The sequence below is a fragment of the Mastigoproctus giganteus genome, chromosome 3 (assembly GCF_048544385.1).
Source record: "Mastigoproctus giganteus isolate SK-2022 chromosome 3, ASM4854438v1, whole genome shotgun sequence".
In the NCBI taxonomy this organism is placed as follows: Eukaryota; Metazoa; Arthropoda; class Arachnida; order Uropygi; family Thelyphonidae; genus Mastigoproctus; species Mastigoproctus giganteus.
The window spans coordinates 192,187,273-192,209,184 of NC_143577.1; the positions used below are offsets into that span (position 1 = coordinate 192,187,273).

The 21,912-nt window shown below is 37.7% G+C and overlaps 1 protein-coding gene across 2 annotated transcripts in view; it reads left to right on the plus strand.

Moving 5' to 3' along the window:
* The window catches only part of LOC150088528 (ERO1-like protein beta), a 176,134-nt gene that overhangs the window by 85,277 nt on the left and 68,945 nt on the right, over positions 1-21,912 (plus strand). For both annotated transcript variants that reach the window (XM_090369548.1, XM_090369551.1), the window contains 2 exons: positions 1,858-1,892; positions 7,529-7,621. In XM_090369548.1, the coding sequence (XP_090225674.1) occupies positions 1,858-1,892; positions 7,529-7,621 (128 nt within the window). The remainder of the gene's footprint in view (positions 1-1,857; positions 1,893-7,528; positions 7,622-21,912) is intronic.

Here is a 21,912-nt window from a genome sequence, read left to right on the forward strand (position 1 = left end):
GAATTCCGCCTTGGTCTTGACTCAGAGTAGAAAAATGCAAAAACCTTGGGAGGTGTAATATGGCCACAGAAGCCGATGCACCAACAACTAACAAAAAAAAAAAAAAAATATATCAAGATTGCCCCTTAACAAATCCATTCTGTTATTGTGTGGTATAAATGCTGTCTGTGTAGATGGTCTTGCATTACTTCTTTAACCATTGAATCCATTGTATTCCCTGAACAAACATTAAGCTAATAGGTCTATAATTACTCATGTCACTTTTTGAACCCACATTATGAACTGGGAATACATATGCACATCTCCAGTCCATATGGACGTCTTCTGAATCTAGGGATGCTCTCAAAGTTATGGCAAAGGGTTTGCTTACCTCCTTTGCTGCCTCCCTTCATATTATTGGATAGATTCCATCTGCTTCAGGGTGACTTTCTTATGTTCATCCTCAAGAATTTCTCCTCCACTTTCCTTTCATTTAGCACAAAGTCATTTAGCTCCTTGTTAGAGTTTGATAAACTTCCAGCATCCCTTCTCTAAAGAATTCCTCATGTGTGAATGTAAATTCAAAATACCTATTCAGTTTGTCTGCAACCTGAGCAGGATCATCAACAGTTAACCCATAGACACCAAGCATCCCAATGTGATTCAACCTCTTCCTTCTACTGTTAATATAAGTAAATAAGTCTACATTCCCAAAGGACTCTCATAATCTGCCATAGCTTGCCTAATATCCTTTATGCTAACTAAAAGGAAAGATAGCTGATTCTTAATGCATGAGGATCACTGCTGATAACCAGATCATGAGCATTGCTTCCTCTTGTTGCCTTTCTAACATGCTACTATGCAAAAAAGTCATCCAAGTAATCCACAAAACTCTTGCTAGTGTGTGAATAACCAATCCACAAATTCCAGTCAACATTTGGAAAGTTAAAATCCCCCATTATGAGAACATCTCATTTGCTGGCCCACTATGTTTCTCTGTATAGCCATTTGGTATACTCATTACAGTCATTAGGCCTATAACATACTCCTACTCTCAATTTTGTTTTCCCGGTGCTTATATTACACCAAACTGACTCAACATTGCATTGCACCTCATCACCCATGTCAACTGGATGCACTGCCTTAGATTTAATATGCTTCTTAACTAAGAGCATAACCTCTCCACCTCTGCTGCCTGTTTGTCCTGCCTGTATACATTATATTCCCATATTCAAATTCAGCATCACTTTTGTCTGAGTGACACCATGTTTCTTCTATTCCTGAAAAGTCTGCATTTGATGACTTAATCAGTACTTCAAATTTGTCAAATTTATTTATAGTGCTCTTAGCATTAGTGTACATGCAAGTATACATGCATGTGTTGTTACTCTTAGTTACCTTGACACAGCCCATGTATTTATTTGTTCCATAATGACCCACAGCAGTGTCCGTGGATTAAAGCTTCAGGCACATATAAGCTTAAATTAAACTAAGATTTTTTTTTTTTTTTTTTATGTGAACCCCAAACACGAGAGGTATTAGAACCTATAGTACTTAGTACCGTGCTTGGGTTAGGGTTGAAGGAGAAGTATGGGGGGAGGGGGATGCCGGAAACTTTGCTCTAGAGACTAAACATGGGTTATCTTGATTGTCAGTTTATGATAAATTTTATGAATTTTTGCAATGGTATTATATAATATTATTGTTATTACAATGAAAATATTTTTTCTAGAGACCATTAGTTAAAAATTTATGCATGCATTTGGCTCCTATAAAAATTGTTTATTATTATTGTGTAATCGTTATTAATATAATAGTATAATTTATGATAATAAGCATATTTTTAAATAATTATGTAAAGATTTTTTTTTTTTTTAGACCAGCTGATTCCCAAATAGAAAAAAATGTTAACAGTAAGTTTGTCAAAAAATTTATTATCAAAAATTTATATAGAAAAAATATAAATTTATCATATAGGATAGAAACCATGAGTAAAGTCCATATCCAGGGTATTTCAAGTGGATAATGATAAAGAGTTTTAATACCTGTAGTTTCCTTAGTAAGATCATGGTCAATTTGCATGAATAATTATTATTATTTTGTATGAATAAAGTACATGGTTTTATTTTTTTTAATGGGATCCTCCCAAACATAAAAAGATATTTGAATTTATAATACTCTAATACCATGTAAACATAAGCTTCTCCTTGTTGTTGAACTTGAATTTCTATAAATTGTAATTATGTTGATTTTGATAGAAAGGAAGGCTCATCCAGAAATAAACTAATCACACACTTTGTACACTGTGAGCATTACATTACTAACTCTTTACTGGGTTCTCATTCACATGTATAATGAGTCAGAACAAGGAATCCAAAGGCTTTTCTCTAACTGCGGATGTCATATCACATGAGGCGTTTAAAATCTAGTGTGTAATGTTCTTTCTCACAGCCTCACATTTCCCAGCACCCTCCCACCATATGCTATTAGTTCCTACTTAATTTTATTGTTGAAAGGACCATTCCACAGCTCCCCTATATTTTTCCCCTTGTTTCTGTTTAAAGCCATAATGCTAATATTTTTAATGTAGAAGGCTTCTTTTATTTTTCTTTTTTCAAAGTCTCATCTCCCCATTACCACAAAATTCCTATTGCTGTATGCTTGTTCTGACTTATGCTTATGAAAAAGAACCTGGTAAAGGGTTTTTAATATAAGGCTTATTTATTAAAATTATTTATCATGGTTTACAAAGTGTGTAAATAGTTTATTTTTGGATGGATAACACCTGTAAAGAAAAGGTCTGAATTTCGAGTTGAACAGTGAATATATGTTGACTATGTGAAGCACGTGTTTGGACTGAGTTTGAAAAAAAGAGGTGGAATTGCAAATGCTAATTCAAAAGAAACGGTGCCTATAGAAGACTTAGTTTCTGTGTCATTGGGAGTTGTGTGAGTTTGTGAATGAGTAATTATTAATTTATCTAAAAAGCTTTCTTTTGAATAGAGTTTGGGAGTATTATAGGAAAGGGAACTCTTGGGGGCATACACTTAAGATGCAGAAACAATATTCCATGGTAGGGTGGATTTGTGATTTTTAACAGAATCAATAGCTGTGTAGAAGACAAGAGCAAAAACGAAAACCTAATTTTAAAGATTATAAAGATTATTTCTTGTTATCATAGTTATTCCTGATTAAGATAGGTGATCTTCTCTAGAAATCTGAGTCTTGTTGAAGATAATCATGGAGCAGAAACATCTTTTTTTTTCTTTTTTTTTTTTTTTTCAAGTAATAAGACAGAACTGAGTTTAAGAAGGATTGAAGTTAACTAGCTTTTCTTTTCCCCACTAGAGAATTACTTAGCAATCAGCATTTAAATATCTTATTTAAAATGGATAGTTGAGCAGTTGTAGCTGTTTATTCAGAAAGAGTGGGGCAAAAGAAGAGATTCTGCCTTTGGGAACTCCAGCATTAGTTAAAAAAAAATTTAGAAGAGACAGATTGAGAATGCATTTGACTACCTAGTTGCAAAAAAACAGAAGAGAGATGATAAGATGGAAGCTTACCTAGTAAACTGTGAAGGTTTCATGCCAAACACGAACAACAGCATTATAAATGTTAAGGGCAACTGTTTGAGTTTCATCAAACTTTTACATTAAGTTTATTAAAAATCAGTAACGATTGAAAAATTCACAAAACTCAAGCATTATCTCTTGACATTTATAAGCAACTTTTATAGGCTTTTTTCACTCTATGACTGAGTTAGTCAGTCTCAGGAAAGAACAGTAAGGTCCTTCTCCCCCGAAACTTACATTTTCGTCCAGCAAAATAGGAAAACTGACCAGAGAACACATGCACTTTATGGACACAATACACATGGGTAGATGAGATTATTTTCAAGCAGCCTTGATATGGCAGTTTTTTTTTTTTTTTCTTTTTTGACATTTATAAGGCTTTTACTGCAAGTACATTGAACACATTGTATCAATTGTCTATGGTGGCACCTAGACAAGTGTCCATCTCCACCATATATTGGGCACCTCCATAGCTAGGTGGGCAGGAGCAGCAGTGCATAGCACACGCTTCTTGATCAGACCGGGGTTCGAGCCCGTGACCACCAAATATGGAGGATGTGGAAAGGTCAGGGATTGACCACCGCATATCCCCGAAGCAATATAGCCTTAGTTGCTAATGCTCCTAAAAAAAAACCAAAATAACAACAAAAAACCACCATATATTCTGTATTAAATGGAATCTAAAAAACAGGCCACTCCGCCACCAGTGGGGGGAAACACCCACAGGGGGTGTTTGCCACCTGGTTCCCCATCGCTGGGCTCATTAGAGCCCAGGGATGGGGAACCAGGTGGCAAACATTACTACTTTACTAACTGTACATCAAGCATCAACTCTGCTCCCAATGGATGGAGTGCAATGCCATTGGGAGCCATCACCACCCCCTGGCTGCTCACACCAGGGGGGGGAAATAATAATATTAATTAAATTAATTAATAAAAAAATAAATAACTAAATAAAAATTTAAAAAAATAAATAATAAATAAATATTCCTGCATTCCTTGCAGAGAGGGACTAATCCTGCATCAGCCAACTCTCTGATGCCAGGAAAAAAAAAATCCCTCAAGCAAGGAGTGTGGGAACACAAAAAAAAAAAAAAAACCCTAATCCCCGACCCCCACAAACCCTAGACATAATCCTGCATCAGTAAACTCATAAATTGGAAAATCGATAAATGCTCATAAATTGGAAAATCGAACAGCACATGATCCCAAGACTCTAACACTTGACAAACACAATGTGGATCAGACACTAATCCTAACTCACATAATTTATTTCTCAAAGACCCATGACCAGTTATTAAATAGGAAGTTTCCATATTCATGTTAAACCACTTATTTTTCTTATGATCAATGGTAAAGGTCACATTAGGTATAAACATCCCAGTCACAACTCTTGTCTCACTTATTCCACCTACTTTGCCATATACTAATTAATTTAAGCATTGTATTCTTATCAGATATGTTCCAATCACTCTTATCAGATATGTTCCAATATCATTAGTAACATTCAAAAAAGTTATTGTCTACCCTTCCTAGTATAATAGCTAAATGCCCTATAAACAATATAAAGAACTAAAGAAAGAGCCCCTGCAATAACCTGCAGGGCATTGGTGGAAACAGTTTTACATGCTCTCGATATAGTTAATAACGTGGTTCTCTGCAGAGAATTTATTTTATTTCTGAACTTAACAGTTTTAACCTGTGTAAGACACAATAGGCAAAAATATGGATTTATAATACAGCCAAAGAACCTTATTCAGCCCCCAGTCTTTCCTTGTAATTTTAACTATGGAGGCTATAAAAATTTCTAACCTTATTTGCCAAATACTCTATGTGGGCAGTAAAAGTAAAACTGTCATCTAATACAACTCCATGGTATTTAACATGAGGAACAAGAGGTATCTGCTTATTATCAATAACTACTTTAGGATGTCTATTGTAGTCGAGCCTACTTTTAGTAAGCATCATAGCAGTTTTATTAGTAGAAATCTTCAGTTTATTGTCCAAAGCCCACTGAACATGACTATCAACAACTATACCTATTTTATCCTCAATTTGCTGCCTAGATTTACCCTGCACCAAATCATCCATGTACGCTATCTTATGGCAATCAGACTTATCATTAGCTAACCACAAACTTAGTACCAAGTTCCAGAGTACAGAGCACCCTTAGTATTAGTATGGAAAAATGACATAAGGAGGCATCATTACTATTTCTTGGATGATATATACATTTGTGTGTGCATATATGTGTTTGTGCATGTGTGTGAGCGCATGCACACACACACACACACGTGCACGCACATACACGCGCATGCACACACACAGGGTATAAATTTAAATTGAGAAAGAATGGTTGTATAGTAGATGTGCATACTGAAATGTGCCTATAGCCAAAGAGTATGAGATGAGCAAATGAAGTTTGTAAAAGATTTTTTTTAACACTTCATTTGCAAAATGAAGATAAAAATGTATTATGTAAAAAAAAAGCAATTTTTGCTCCTATTAAATCTTATTCATTGTTACAAATTCAGAGTTGTATTTAGTAGAGCACATCTACTATACAACCATTCTTTCTCAATTTAAATTTATACCCTGTGTGTGTGCATGCGCGTGTATGTGCGTGCACGTGTGTGTGTGTGTGTGCATGCGCTCACACACATGCACAAACACATATATGCACACACAAATGTATATATCATCCAAGAAATAGTAATGATTTTTTTTTTTTTTGTTTTTTTTTTTTTTACTTGTTAGTTGTTGGCGCATCAGCTTTTGTGGCCATAATGCACCTCCCAAAGTTTTTGCATTTTACTGTGATCCAAGCCTGAGGCGGGAATCGAACCCGCGACCTTTGGGTTGCCAGGCAGGCACTTTACCTACCTGGCTAGCCCGGTCTGCGATATATTAGTTATATATGAATATATAGTTGACACTTCTCTGTATTAGAGCATCCCATTATACGAGGGCATATCCAAAAGTTCCCAGACTGGCAGCCTGCATGGACTGCAAATAGTAGAGCATTCTGCCATTAGGTGCTTCTACATTAGTATCTTCCAAGTCAATCTTGTGAATTTTGCTGGTATAGCCAGCTGTTTTTTTTAAGTACAATTGATGATTTCATTTATTTGTGAAATGGCTGATTTGAAGGAACAATGCATTTGCATGAAATTTTCCTTCAAACTTGGGAAAACATATCAGAAATGTACAAGATGCTCAAACAAAGTTCTGAAAATTGAGGAAGAATCACCAAGAGCCCTGCATGCAATCTCAAAAAATCAGTTTCAGCAGTGGCAGAAATGCTGGACTCGGTGCATAAACTGACAAGTGGACTACTTCGAAAAGGACAACTGTAATTAGTAACAAAAGCAAGCCTTTTTTCTTTTTATCGATCAACTCAGTCTGGGAACTTTTGGATTACAAACACAATACTCACACCCAATTAGTTGCCAACCGGGCTGGCCGGGTGGGTAAAGTGCCTGCCTGGCAACCCAAAGGTCGTGGGTTTGAATCCGCCTCGGGCTTGGATCAAAGTACTGAAAAAACCTTGGGAGGTGCATTATGGCCACAGAAGCCGATGTGCCAACAACTAACTAAAAAAAAAAAAAAAAAAACAATCAGTTTTCCTTTCGTCCAGTGAAATATAACAAATAACATACTTTTCATTTAGGTAACTGTTGATGACACCACATAAAAGTATGTAAAGACCAGTAATTGTTATTTGACTGCTTTTATGTCTAAGCACAATCTGAAATGATGTTCATGTTCCATTTTAGTGTTTATTTTATATTTCTTCATTTTACTAATTCTTTTTATTTAATGCAGTTTAGGTTACTTTTAATATTTTAAGATATAAGAATTAAATTAAACATAACATTATACATCCCTTAATTCAAATCAGTAATAGCAACCTTGTATTTTATAAATTTGATACACCATAATGTAATTTAATATTTCATTTTTGTTTTAAATAACAGCAATGTGTATTGAAAAAAGGGCATTTTATCGTGCAATTTCTGGTCTTCATACAAGTATTAGTATACACTTATCATCTATATATTATTTTCCAGGTAAGAGAAATATTTTTAGTTTAATTTTGAATAATTTTAATGTTAATATTGTTTAAAGTAGGACTTCAATTTATTTATAATGAGCTAAGCAAATCAGGATTGCATAAAATAAAAACAAAGATTTTTTTAATAAAGCATATCTAATGTGCACTGCAAACATTGTAACACTTCTTATTTTTATGAGTAATAAAAGATATTGATCTCTCTCTCTCTCATGGTGAAAAAGATCAATACATTTTTGTAAAATCTTCCATTTATATTATGAAAACTTTAGTATGCTTATAATATATCCATAATGACAGAAATTGGGAAAAGCCTGGAAGAAATAAAAACCAGAATTACAATGGGAAATAAGCATTTAGTAATAGAAAAGAACTATTGGGAAGAAATTTCAAGGGGGAATTAAGAAAGCAAATGATGAAAACATTAATATGGACTGTTGTACTATATGGCTCCGAGACATGGACACTGGGAAAAAAGAGATTAGATGCCTAGAAGCTTTCGAGGTGTGAGTGTAGAAGAGAATGGAAAGGTGAAATGGATGGACAGAGTGAAAAAGAGATTTTATGGAAAGTAGGAGAGAGAACATTTGTAAAGAATTAAGGAGACAAAATAACTTTATAGGACATGTATTGAGAAGAGAAAGCATGCTGAGGAAAGGGATTGAGGGGTAGATGTGTGGGAGGAGAATGGAATGATGGATTGGATGATAAGGGGATATGCAGGAATTAAAAGTATAGCACAAGATAGAGAAGCATGGCGTCAATGGAGCCCTGAACCTGCCTGAGGACAGAGAACTTGAAGAAAAAGATTTTATAACTGCAAAATATAAATAATATAAATATGAAATACATAAGCAAATTAATGTGCCTGTAATTCGTGTTTTATTTCAAATGAATTATTTGCCTGTTGTGTTGAATACTGGTAAACAATGGAAGTCGGGCTGATTGCATAAAACCAATCAGATGACCAGCATGACTTCTGGGTATGTGGGACAAGTGGTTGGATAGGTTTTAAGAGTACAGCTAGGCCTTGCATAACGCGAGTTCGATTAACGCGATATTCAGTTAACGCTATTTGAAAAATGATACCACTTTTCACTTTACACGATGCAAATTTCCAATTAACGCAATCTTTTTTGTTTTATGCGATAGTTGAAAAAGATTTGAATCGCGCGTTAAGCTAACCGCGAGTCGTACAGCCAATAAACAAACGTTTGCCTGCTGCCCGCCTCGGTGTGTTCCATCAACCATCGGAAGAAGACTTGTTTGTCTCCTGCTAATAAAGTCAATGCAGACTTGCATTTAAAAATTCAAATGAGCCAGATGAAAATGTTACCGTGAAGGAGATAACGGTAAAAGAATTAGATGAAATCTTTCGTATCGCATAGAACCTCAAACAAAAGGTTTGATGTTCTCTGCGATATTTATTTCGCCAGGGCCCAGAGAAGATTGTTGTCAGCTATCGGAAATTGATCGATGAAAAGAGAAAGTAAACACTGTTCAAATATTTCCGCAAACAGTAATTTCTTCATTGTGTATTTTATGTCAGAGGTTCCCAAAGTTTCTCGGTTCACGGCGCCTTTAATGTCTCAGTAATTTTTTCAAGGCGCACCCAGACCAAAAGAAATACCTAACAGTTTCGTTTAGTAGTTAGGTCCAAACAACTTAATAAGAAATGCTGAAACTGTGAACTACCTCGAGCTAGTAGTTCCCGCGGTGTCCGACAGATGTCGAGTATCGCTGTGTTTCCCTTGAAAATTTAAAATATTCCGCGGCACACAGTTTAAAAACCGTTGTTTTATGCAATAAACATTTAATTCCATAATTATTTTCATTATCTTTTACATTATATACAGTTAAAAAGTTATTTAAAAGGTATTTTTAAAATTCTTTATGTACATTCCAAAAGGTCAAGGACCAATTGATGAATTTGAGGTATTGCTCAAAACATCAAAGGCAGATATTGTTGGGATATCAGAGACGTGGTGTCACACAGATATAAGTAATGCGGAACTGGAATTTGGGGAATACAATGTGTATAGAAAGGATAGACAGGACAGGAGGGGAGGAGGGGTTATGCTATTAGTTAAGAAACACATAAAGTCCAAGGAAGTGAAGCCAGTCGACATCGATGGACAGGGCAGTGTCGAGTCAGTTTGGTGTGACATAAGCACTGGGAGATCAGAGTTGAGAGTAGGAGTGTTTTATAGGCCTAATGACTCTGATGAGTATAATAAAAAACTGTACAGGGAAATAGAGTGGGCCAGTAAATCAGTGTCTTATAATGGGGGATTTTAACGTCCCGGATATTGACTAGAATTTGGGGTTGGTCACTCGCACACTAGCAAGGCTTTTGTGGATTTATTGGATGATTCTTTTCTACATCAGCATGTTCGTGAGGCAACAAGAGGGAGCAATACTCTTGATCTGATTATCAGTAGTGATTCTTCATGCATTAAGAATCTGCAGATAAATGAACCACTAGGTGGCAGTGATCACAGTGTGTTGAAGTGGGATTTACTCAAGGAGGTAACTACCATCAGAGGTAAAGGGAAGGGTTTTTGTTTTCGTAAAGGCGACTATGATGGTCTGAGACAGTATTTAAATTCTATACAGGGACCAACTGATGATGTTACCAACAGCAAATTCAAAATGGGAAGCATTCAAGGAACTAATCTTGGAGGCTACCAGGCTTTACATACCAACTAAGAAATATTGTTCAAGGTTTAGGCCTAAATGGTTGTCAGATGAACTAATGAGACATGTGGCAGAGAAGAAAAATGCATGGGATACATACAAATTAATGGGTGACATGGAAGCCTATGATACATATAAGTTGGTCTGTAACCAAGTCACAAAGGAGATTAGGCAGGCAAAGGCAGACTACGAAAAATCCTTGGCAAAGGATGCAAAGAAAAACAGAAAAGAGTTCTTTACAATTTAAACTCAAGAAGGAAAGGGATGAATCAGATTGGTCCACTGGATATTGATGGTTCAACAGTTGAGGATCCTGCTCAGGTGGCTAACAATCTAAACGAGTATTTTGCATCTACATTCACCCATGAGGAGTTATTCAGGAAGGAGAATGATGTAGGTAAAGTAAACATTGGCAGTGAGCTGGATGATTTTGTAATAACTGAGAGGAAAGTGGAGGAGAGATTGTTGAGGATAAACATAAAAAAGGCACCTGGGGTGGATGGGATCTATCCAGTTATATTAAAGGAGGCAGCAAAGGAAGTAAGCAAACCCCTAGCCATAATTATGAGAGCTTCTTTGGACTCAGGGGAGGTACCCATAGACTGGAGTTGTGCAAATGTAACCCCAATTCACAAAGGAGGATCAAAGGCTGACACAAGTAATTATAGACCTGTTAGTTTAACTTCTGTTCCAGGTAAATTAATGGAGGCACTGGTTAAAGAAGCACTGCAGGATCATCTAGACAAGAATTCAGTTATAGCTCAGACGCAGCATGGTTTTGTTAAGGGCAGGTCTTGCCTGACCAATTTGATTGGATACTATGATGTAGTCACAAAAGAACTGGATGCAGGGAATAACTTTGATATTATATATTTGGATCTTAGATAGGCTTTTGATACTGTTGCACATGGAAGACTGCTGCACAAATTGGAGCAGTGTGGCATTGGAGGCAAATTGCTGCTATGGATAAGGGGATGGTTGAGTGGCAGAAGACAGAGAGTGGTAATCAATGGACACTGCTCAACGTGGACTAATGTTATTAGTGGAGTTCCTCAGGGTTCAGTGTTGGGTCCGTTGTTGTTTTCGGTGTTTATGAATGATATTGATGATGGGATATCAAGTTTAATGTCCAAGTTTGCAGATGATACAAAGGTTGGCAGGGTTGTTAAGGACACTACTGGTGCTATGCTGCTGCAACAGGATCTGGAAAGGTTGAACAGATGGGCTGAGAGGTGGCAAATGAAGTTTAACATTGACAAATGTAAAGTACTACATATGGGAAACAGTAACCCCAGAGCAACGTATCAACTCTGCGGTACTACACTGACAGTGGTGGAGAATGAAAAGGACCTGGGGTAATTGTGCAGGCAGATATGAAGTTCTCTGAGCAGTGCAGACGAGCTGCAAGAGTAGCTCATAGTGTCTTGTCAATGATATACAGGAATTTTTCTAGCAGGGATAAGGAGGTGATTATTCCCTTGTATACGGCAATGGTTAGGCCACATCTTGAGTACTGTATACAGGTCTGGAGGCCTCATTTCAAGAAGGATGTAGAGCCTGCTGGAACGGGTACAGAGAAGGGCAACAAGATTAGTGAATGGAACAAAGGGTTGCTCTTACGAAGAAAGGCTTAAGTTTTGCAAATTACAGAGTCTGGAGACTAGGCACCGGCGAGGGGATCTGATAGAGGTGTATAAGGCTTTGAATGGTTTGAGCATGCTCAATGCCAATGGGATTCTTCATCTTGCTCAGAATAATCACCTCAGAGGGCATAAATTCAAATTGAGGAAGGACAGATGTCGGATAGATGTGCGGAAATTTGCCTTTGGCCAGCGGGTGGTTGGTTGGTGGAACCGACTTCCATCACTTGTTGTTGAAGTTGATAGCCTAAACAAATTTAAAGCTCAACTGGACAGGTATTTCGAACGAACGGAGGGGTGAAATGGGAGTGGTGTGTGTTTTTTTTTTTTTTTGGCTGATGCTGAATAAGTTTGCTTTCTTGCATCATATGCCAATATGATGCAAGAAAGCTACTAATGCTAATTATAATTTTTGCTATTGGTTATTATATTCGATTAACGTGTTTCCGTTTAGCGCGATGCGCTCGCGGGACGAATTAATCGCGTTAATCGAGGCCCGCCTGTAACTTTAAGTTGCAGAATAGTAATCCTTTGGCTCTTAATTTGTGCTTAGCAGCAGGACTAATTGACTTAATAGGTGAAACAATGCATTCCCTGTAAAGTTTCTCATAATCTGCTCATTATATGGAAATGTTCTTCATTCTACTGAAACTATTATAAATGTGATTACTCATGGGAATTTAAAAAATCACTAAAAATCAAATTTCTCTATAAAGTTTTTTAAACAGAGGTCCGACTTGTATATGTCAAAACTTTTTTTTTGGCACCCTCCTGAACTGCTGCCCGTAAGTGACACTTACGTGAGGTAAGCATACTTGCAGCAGCCCTGTATATAAGCTTGCTTTCTTGCATCATATGCTGCTACTAATGCTAATGCTAAAAAAAAATGTTTTTTGTGGTGACATTGATGCCATAGGTGCTGAAAGATTATTTGAAACTTTTGTCATAAAACGTAATCTTTCTCCGAATTGTGCTGATCATTCAGGCGCATTCAGAAACTTGTTTTCTGATAGCAAAATAGCAAAAAATATGGTTGTAAAAGAACAAAGATACAGGCATTGTTATTGAAATCTCACAGTTAGGGAAAAAAGAGTAGTGAAGGTTTTGATAAATGCTCATTTTTGATTGCTACAGATAGAAATAGCAATAATCAAAGTGATTCCAAGCTGTATCCCATTGTTGGTGACCTTTGTAAAAAGAAAAAAAATTAAATTTAAAAAATGCTCAAATCAAAAGAAGCTTGATCATAGTGCCAATATTGGAAGGTGACTCTACAGGGAACAACCTTGGGCAACTTCTGAATGACCTGAAAGCATGTGGGATTCCTTTAAAACTTTTTTGGCACTAAGTGTTAATATTGCACTATTAACTAAAAACCAGAGTGGCAGTGGTATTAAAAGGGGAGATTGAGCACTTGGTGGTTCTTGTCGTCTGATTAATTTGCATGCCTTCCTGTGAGTGGATGAATACTAGTAGACATTTACTACTATGTGGAAATGCCAAAAGGAAATATAGGTTTAAACAATTTCAATGATGCATGCCACTGATGTAAAAAAAAAAAGATTTTGAAGCTTATGTCTACAGATTATAACAGATAATCGTAACTGTTAGCTTAAACAGATTTTACAAATATAAAATTTGCTTTATGAAACCCATTCTTGACAATTTTAACAAATTTTATAAACTACATAATGAATTGGAAAATAATCCTTATAGCCATCTCATACATCCTTTACTGACAGTATGCAATCTCTTATTGGTCAGGAGATATTCCCCAAAAATAATTTCTTTGAATTGTTTGTGGTTTGGTTCTTTTGAGTTTTCCTGCACATATGGTTCCTAACAGATATAAAGCATAATTTGTGTTGCAGTAATAGAAATATGTGAACCCTTCATGAGGAGTCCTTGGCAGTCTGGAACCTGGGTGCAGTGACATTTGGCTGCATTCCAGAATGTAGTGCATGCTCAAACAATTTAGTGTGTTGCATTTCCAAAGCTACTGAATGGTGGTACAGGCCATGTAGTGGCATTCAGGGTTCCTGAGTGCCACTGACTCCTTCTTGAAATCCAGTTCATGATCCCCAAGTTTTGAAAGAGGACAAATTGATGAACTCAAGTAAAAGAACTTCTGAATTGCAAACTTCTGGTGAAAGCAATCTTAAACAGGCCAAGCAAGCTGATAATCCTAGGCATGTTATCCTCACTTGTGCAGTTTGTCAATTGCTTTTTTCTGGCCCAAATAAAGCAATTTGCTTGTTTCCTTTAAATGTCATGCCAACATTTGAAATTCAAACATACCTTTTCAATCCAGCATATCTCATATCCACTTACTGATGTCATTACTCCTAGTTGCATTGAAGAATATTATGTGCAAATTTATTTTTATCAACAGTTTTCAAATATTCCAATTTGGAAATTGATTACTATAGCAGAATAAATCAGAAGAGTGATTCTGATTTAGTCATAGCCATTTCTACTATCAAGGTTGTGGAGGTTCTAAAACAAGAGAATATTCTGTTCTTTATCTCAGTGAGGAATTACATTATGGCTGAATATGACTACATAGTGCACAAAATCTCAATGAAAAATATTCTTATAAATGTTGAGGTAGCATAAATTTCATCAGTTAGTAGTGCAGCATTTTCAAAATTAAAAATTTTTGTGGACTAGTTTCCAGTACTTTTTGCCATCATTAAAGATAAAAATAGATGAAGCAGTAGATGTTTTGCAGCATCAGTTTTGTCAGATTGATATACAGTGGTCATTAGTTGAAATATAATAAATTATTGAAGTTATTCTTGGCTTTTTAACAATTCTCATAGTGCTGAGTGTGAGAGAATTTTCAGTCAGGTTAGAAAAACAAAAACTTTGGATATCTTTCACCAGAAAGAGATCTGAAGAGTTCAGATCTCAATGTGGTCAAGCTTTAGAAATACTCCTATCTTTAGAAATGTTCCAGTCAAATCTAGACAGCAGGGCCATTGTTATGAACAAAACTTTGACTCTACATTTCTGAAGAGGGCAAAGTCTGCAACAATATCTTTCTTGAATCAATCAAAATCATTTGAAGTCTAATAGAATATTTAATCATAAACTGACAGACAGACAGACAAACAAACATTAGATAAGCTTAAGTTTAAAGCATACTGTACTAGTAAACAATCCTGTGCTTGTATTTTAATATAAAATGTGTTTTTTGCCAGTGAAATTTAATTTCTAATGCAGTGTAGACTTTAAAAAAAAAAGTTGGCAGTTATGCATTTAAATTAATGAGGCTGTAAAAATATTTGTTGATAGGCAATGTTTGGCATGGGGGATTTGTGAACTGCTAATTTGGGGATAGGAGATACATAGACTAATATAGTAGCATTGATATTATAATGACAAACTGCAAGCAGAGGCAAAATTGATTCTTGCAGTGCTTCTATTGGGACATTCAACAGACTGGAATGATAGGTGGAGGGATTATAAGGCCTGTTGGGGGGATTCACAGAGGACTTAACAATTACATGGGGAGTGTATGAGTTACTAAAAACATAGACAGGAGCACATTTACTTGCTTATACACTATTGCAAGGAGCATTCTATAAATATAATATAAGTAAATAAATTTGAGTTTGTAGTGTTGGTTAACTCATCAAATGCTGATATTGTAGGCATAATAGAAATGTGGTGTCACTCTGGTTGTCATCACAGAATTATAAAAAATTTTATTGAAAGCAAAGGTTATAGACAATTCTTTTATATCTTCAGAAATTTTACAAACTTTCAAGTGGCTGAAATCATGATGTTATGTTTTATGAACTATCAATATACATTGAGTGGACAGAAATCATGGGATACCTACCTAGTAACGGGTAGGACCACCTTTTGCCTGGATAAGGGCAGTCACACGGTGATTCATTGAGTCCACTAGTTCACAAAAATGTTCCACAGGTATTGCCATCCATGCTTGCTGCACCGCTGTCCATAATTCCTTTGCATTCCTGGGTGGAGGATCTAATATTTGAACAGACCTTTCCACGACATCCCAAGTATGCTCCATAGGGTTCGTGTCCGGTGAATGGGAAGGCCATTCCATGGTGGTAAAATCTGCAGAATGCTCTTTGAACCATGTTCTAATCACCACAGCTCTGTAGGAAGGTGCATTGTCCTGCTAGAAGTGTCTATTACCCTGTGGGTGCATGATGACCATGAAGGGATGCAGATGGTCTGCAAGGGTGGACATGTAACCTGGACCATTTCAGAGATGTGTCTAGACATATCATAGGTCCCAACATGTGCCAGTTGAACATGCTCCAGACTATTACTGACCCATCCACCTGCCCGAACAGTTTCTTGTTGATATGACGGGTGCATAGCTTCATGTGGTTTTGCCAGATCCTGTCCACTTGAAATAACTGTAAATGGGACTCATTGGACCAGAAGACCAGTCTCCAATCATCCAAGTTCCAGTGCCAGTTATCTCGCCCAGTTGAGGCGTAGATTCCTGTGTCGTGGTGTTAGCAATGGGACTCTGTTGTGGCTAATGGTCGCCTGATGGTCTTAGTGGAGATATTTCTGGACCTCCCTTGTTGAAGTCGACGGTGATTTGTGACACTGTCGCTCTCAGATTGGCTGAAACAATGCAAGACAGACATCGACGGCCACGTTCATCCACCACTTTTCTCTGGCCACAGCACTGTCCACAATGTAATGTTATTCTGGAAATGGCATATTCCCAATATATTCTTGATACTGTCGAACAGGGATAGTGCAATTTCTGTACCACCTCCACAATAGAGTACCCCATGTGTCGGGCACCCACTATCATCCCCTTTTCAAATTTGGTTAACTCACAATGTTTATCCATACCGACATTGAATTACTGTCTACATGAATGCAGTGTACCTATATACCTGTCAAGCAGTGAGAGTGTCGCGTTGCTCAGGAACCAGGTATCCCATGAATTAGCATTAGCACTAGTAAAGGCATATGATGCAAAAAAGCAAGCTTATACAGCATCAGCCAGAAAAAAAAAAAAAAAAAAAAAACAACCTTCTCATTTACCCATTCACTTGCTCCAAATGTTTGTCTAGTTCTGCCTTGAATCTATTTAAGCTATCAACTTCTACAATAACAGATGGAAGTTTGTTCCAGCAATCAAACATCCAATTTGGTCCTTGAGTTTGTCATAGACGTTCTCTCAGATATGCCAGACAAGCTGTACTTGCTACCTGGGAGTCTAAAACGCTGATGGAACTGATATTTGAGTGACATCAAGTCAAATGGACCAAATTCAGCGAAGTCCGGACAGTCTCTGACAGCCAAATCCTCTGCTTGCACCTCCACAATGGTGGGACTGTTAGTAATCCTAGGTATAACCTCCATACACAAGCACACTGTGGGTGACCAACGTAAGCAGGGGTCGAGGTGTGACGCCCATACCACATGGATGAATGCCGCCCCTCTGTTACCAATACTAGGTGATAGATGACTCTCATCAGCCGGTGCAATACCACCACTTTGTTTATTGGAGGCTTGAAGTGATGGAACCCATGTTTTGTCTCCAGAGCTAAGTTCGGGTCAACCCTTCTCCATTTCTTCCATCATGCAGTATGACTGATGACTTTTGAGGTTATGATGAACATCATGGCGAGATCCAATCTTCCTTACATTTCGAGGGTACAGCTGCACAACAGAGTTCACAGGCCGGCCGCTAGTTAGTACACCGGACCGAACCTATTCATAACTCTTTAGGAGGCTTCTAGATCAGCTACTGTATAATCTTGCTACCTCTGCTGTGCCAGATAGTGACTGGAGGGAGTCCGAGCAGTGTGTATGCGGCTTCGAGGCCACGTTATGTCAAGGATCTGGGTATATTCTTACCATGTGTACGCCATATCCAAAAATTTCATTACTTCATACAGCATGTCCCCCCCCCCACTTTTTCTTACTATTGAATACACCATGAATTGTCAAACTAATAGAGTAAGCTTATCTACGAAACGATCTAAACCTCCCAAACACTTCCTAGGTCTCAATATAATCTCAACGCTGTCCATTTCCACTTGCAGTTTGCCAAACCCCATGTACTTTTTCTGACAGAATCTCAGTTATCAGTTGATTCAACTACTGCTCATCTCAGTTGCCCAAATTATTCGCTATATGATTCCTTTCGCCTCAAAGGTGGTACTTGTGCATATGTCCATTCCGATATTCCCTGTCAGAGACTTGGTAATTTGAAATCTCCTCTTTTCGATATTCTCTGGCTTAAAAGCTCTCTAAATCATTGTGTCAAATTCGTCTATTGTCTCTACCATTCTTCCAACTCCACTAATCACTTGGAGTTCTTTGACTTCCTCTCTTTGCAACTTGACTTTCTGCAGTCCAACTTTCCTAACAGCAAGGTAAATTTCCTTGGTGATTTTAATGTTCAGAACTCCAGCTGGCTTCCGTTTTCTAGTCGCACCGACCCAGCTTGTCGAGATGCTGAGGCTTTTGCAATTACTAATGACCTTGCCTCCGTAGCCGAGTGGGCAGGAGCGGGAGTGCAGTAGCACACGCTCTTTGAGTAGACCGGGGTTCAAGCCCCTGACTGCTGAATACGGTCGATCTGCCAACCCGCACTGGACCAGCGTGGCAGATTATGGTCCATTTCCCTCAACATGAATTGTTGAGGAGGCTTCCACCCTGCAGTGGGTTGATAATGGCTGCACTTTACTTTTTTTTTTTTACTTTGCACAGATTGTTTATTTACCTACAAGAATACTGGACAATCCTAAACATACAGCCAACATGCATTTATGTTTTTCTCACAAACAACCCTTCTAAGTACATGTTTGAAGTGAGTGGTCCTTTAGGCACCTAAGATCACAACTTGGTGATTGTCTCTTTTCCAATGGAGCCTTTATCTCAGGGCTAGTCCCAACCTCGTATTGTTTGGCATCACAAGAATGGAAAATGGGATTACCTGCGAGATTTCTTTTTTTCTTTTCCTTGGTCGGATTACTGTTTCAAAACTTCTGATGTTAACGTTTGCTCAGATTGTGTCTTGTGTCAATGAAATTATTCTTGCAGGAAGGGAATCCTTTATCCCACACTCCACTTTAAAATCTGGTCCTTTATCTAAACCTTGGTTTTCCAATAAATGTGCTAAGGCTGTTCAAGAGAAGAACGTTGCATATCGCAATTGCTTGTTTCTAATTCTTCAGTTTCATTTTCTGATTACACCAAAGCTCGCAACAATTGTAAAGCAGTTATTAATCGGTCCAAACTAGATTTTGAACAGAGTAAGAGTAGAAAACTTGCTTCTTGCCCTAATGGTACCGAGCATTCTGGTCTCTTGCCAAAGCCATTGGCCGCAACGTTTGCCCATCTCTGCTCCCACCTCTGTCCAAACCAGATGGTTCTGTTGTCACTTCAGCCAAGGATAAAGCTGATCTGTTAGCATCCCGTTTTTCTACCATGTATTAATGATCTTGGTAAAACACCTTCATCCATTCCCAAAACACTCCATTCAGTGCCTCCTGTGGTCTTCTGTCAAAAGGATGTCAGAAGGATTTTGGCGAATCTTGGTATCTTGAGAACAAGTAGAGAAATACCCGATGGTATTTCTCTACTTGTTCTCAAAACCTGTGCTCCTGAACTTACTCCTGTTCTTTGCCGCCTTTTTTCTCTTTCTTATTCCAAAGGTGTTTTTCCTTCTGCTTGGAAATTTGCTCATATCCAACCAGTTCCTAAAAAGGGTGACAAATCCTTCCCATCCAGTTATCGTCCCATTGCAATTACTTCTACTCTTTCTAAAGTACTGGAGAAATCAATTAATCACCAACTCTTAAACTACCTAGAAACCTTCCGTCTGTTCAATGATCGCCAGTATGAATTCCATCAGTGTCCATCCACTGGTGATATTCTGGCTTATGTTGCCAATTTTTGGACAAATTCATTGGAAAAGTTCAGTGAAAAACAAGCAGTTGCTCTTGACATCTCAAAGGGTTTCGATCATGTTTGGCATAAAGGTCTTCTAAAGAAGCTTCCATCTTATGGTCTGCCAACTGTTCTTTGTAATTGGTTATCCAGTTTTCTCTCTGGTTGCTCACTGACGGTGATGGTAGATGCCTCTCTGTCTTCTTACTTCTCCACTAATGCTGGTGTCCCCCAAGGTTCAGTTCTTTCCCCACTCTTTTCCTCTTGTATATTAATGACTTTCTTCCATTGACTGGAAATCCTATCCATAGTTTTGCCGATGACAGCACATGGCATTCCACTTTCCATTTTGAGAAACCTTGTCCTGCTCAATCAGCTTCAACTTCTCGAATATCTGCTACCAATTCCTTAAATGCCGATCTCCAAGTAATTCTCCGTGGGGCAAAGACAACTTAGTTGATTCAATCCTTCTAAAAGTCATTCTTGTCTTATATCTCACAAAAAGGATTCTTCTGCTCCTATGCTTATCTTTGGTGACACTCCGATTTCTAGGCAAAATGATATATCTCTTTTGGGGATTAATCTGACCTCTAATCTCTCTTGGCACAAGCACATTGCAAATATTGCTTCCTCTGCATCTAAAAAACTTGGTTTTCTCTTTCGCTCTCGGCGTTACTTTTCTTCCAAACAGCTGTTCACTCTATATAAATCGCAAATCCGCCCTACTATGGAATATTGTTCTCACCTTTGTGGCAGTGCCCCCAAAACCTTTCTCAGGCTTCTAGATTCCACTCAGAAGTGGGCAGTTAGGTTAATTAATGACTCCTCTCTCACAGAGTCTCTCCACTCGCTGTCTCATATACATACTGTTTCTGCTGCATGCCTTTTCTACAGATACTTCCATGAACACAGTTCTTCTGAATTGGCTTCTATAATTCCTGCTTGCTCTTTCAAAATAGTCTAAACACATGCTGCCAACATCCATTTACTGTCCAACTTCAAACTCACAGAACCAACTTTTCATTTTCCTTGTTTATTCATTCTACTGCTGTTTTCTGGAACAACCTTCCTTCATACATATTTTCTAAAAATTGCAGTCTACAGAAGTTCAAGTCTAATGTCAACAATTATCTTCTTTCGTCTTCTCAACCTCCAACCCAAGCATGGTACTAAGTACTATAGGTTCTAATACCTCTCGTGTTTGGGGTTTCCATAAAAAAAAAAAAAAAAAACACTCTGGCTAAGGCAAACTTCCACTCATCTATCCTACAACTGTTTTTTTTCTCAATTTGAATTTATGCCCTCTCAGGTGATTATTCTGAGCAAGAAGAATCCCATTAGTATTGCATGCTCAAACCATTCAAGGCCTGATACACCTCAATCAGATCACCTCACAGGTGTCTAGTCTCCAGCAACTGTACTTTGCAAAACTTACGTCCTTCTTCATAAGAGCAACCCTTTGTTTCATTCACTAATCTTCTTGCCCTTCTCTGTACTCATTTCAGCAACCCTACATCCTTCTTAAAATTAGGCCCCCAGACCTGTATATGGTACTCAAGGTGTGGCTTGATCATTGCCTTGTACAAGGGGATAATTACCTCCTTATCCCTGCTAGATAAATTCATTCCTATATATCATTGACAAGACACCATGAGATACTCTTGCAGACTGCCTGCACTGCTCGGGAAACTTCATATCTGACTGCACAAGTACTCCAGGTCCTTTTCGTTCTCTACCACCATCAGCGTAGTACCACATAGTTCATACGTTACTCCAGGATTTCTGCTTCCCATATGCAGTACTTTACATTTGTCAAGGTTAAACTTCAGTTGCCACCTCTCAGCCCATCTGCTCAACTTTTCTAGATTCTGTTGCAGTAGCATACTGTCATTAGTGTCATTAACAACCCTGCCAACCTTCGTATCATCTGCAAACTTAGACATTATGCCTGATATACCATCATTAATAAATACAGAGAACAACAATGGACCCAACACTGAACCTTGGGGGACTCCACTAATAGCATTAGTCCACAAAGAGCAGT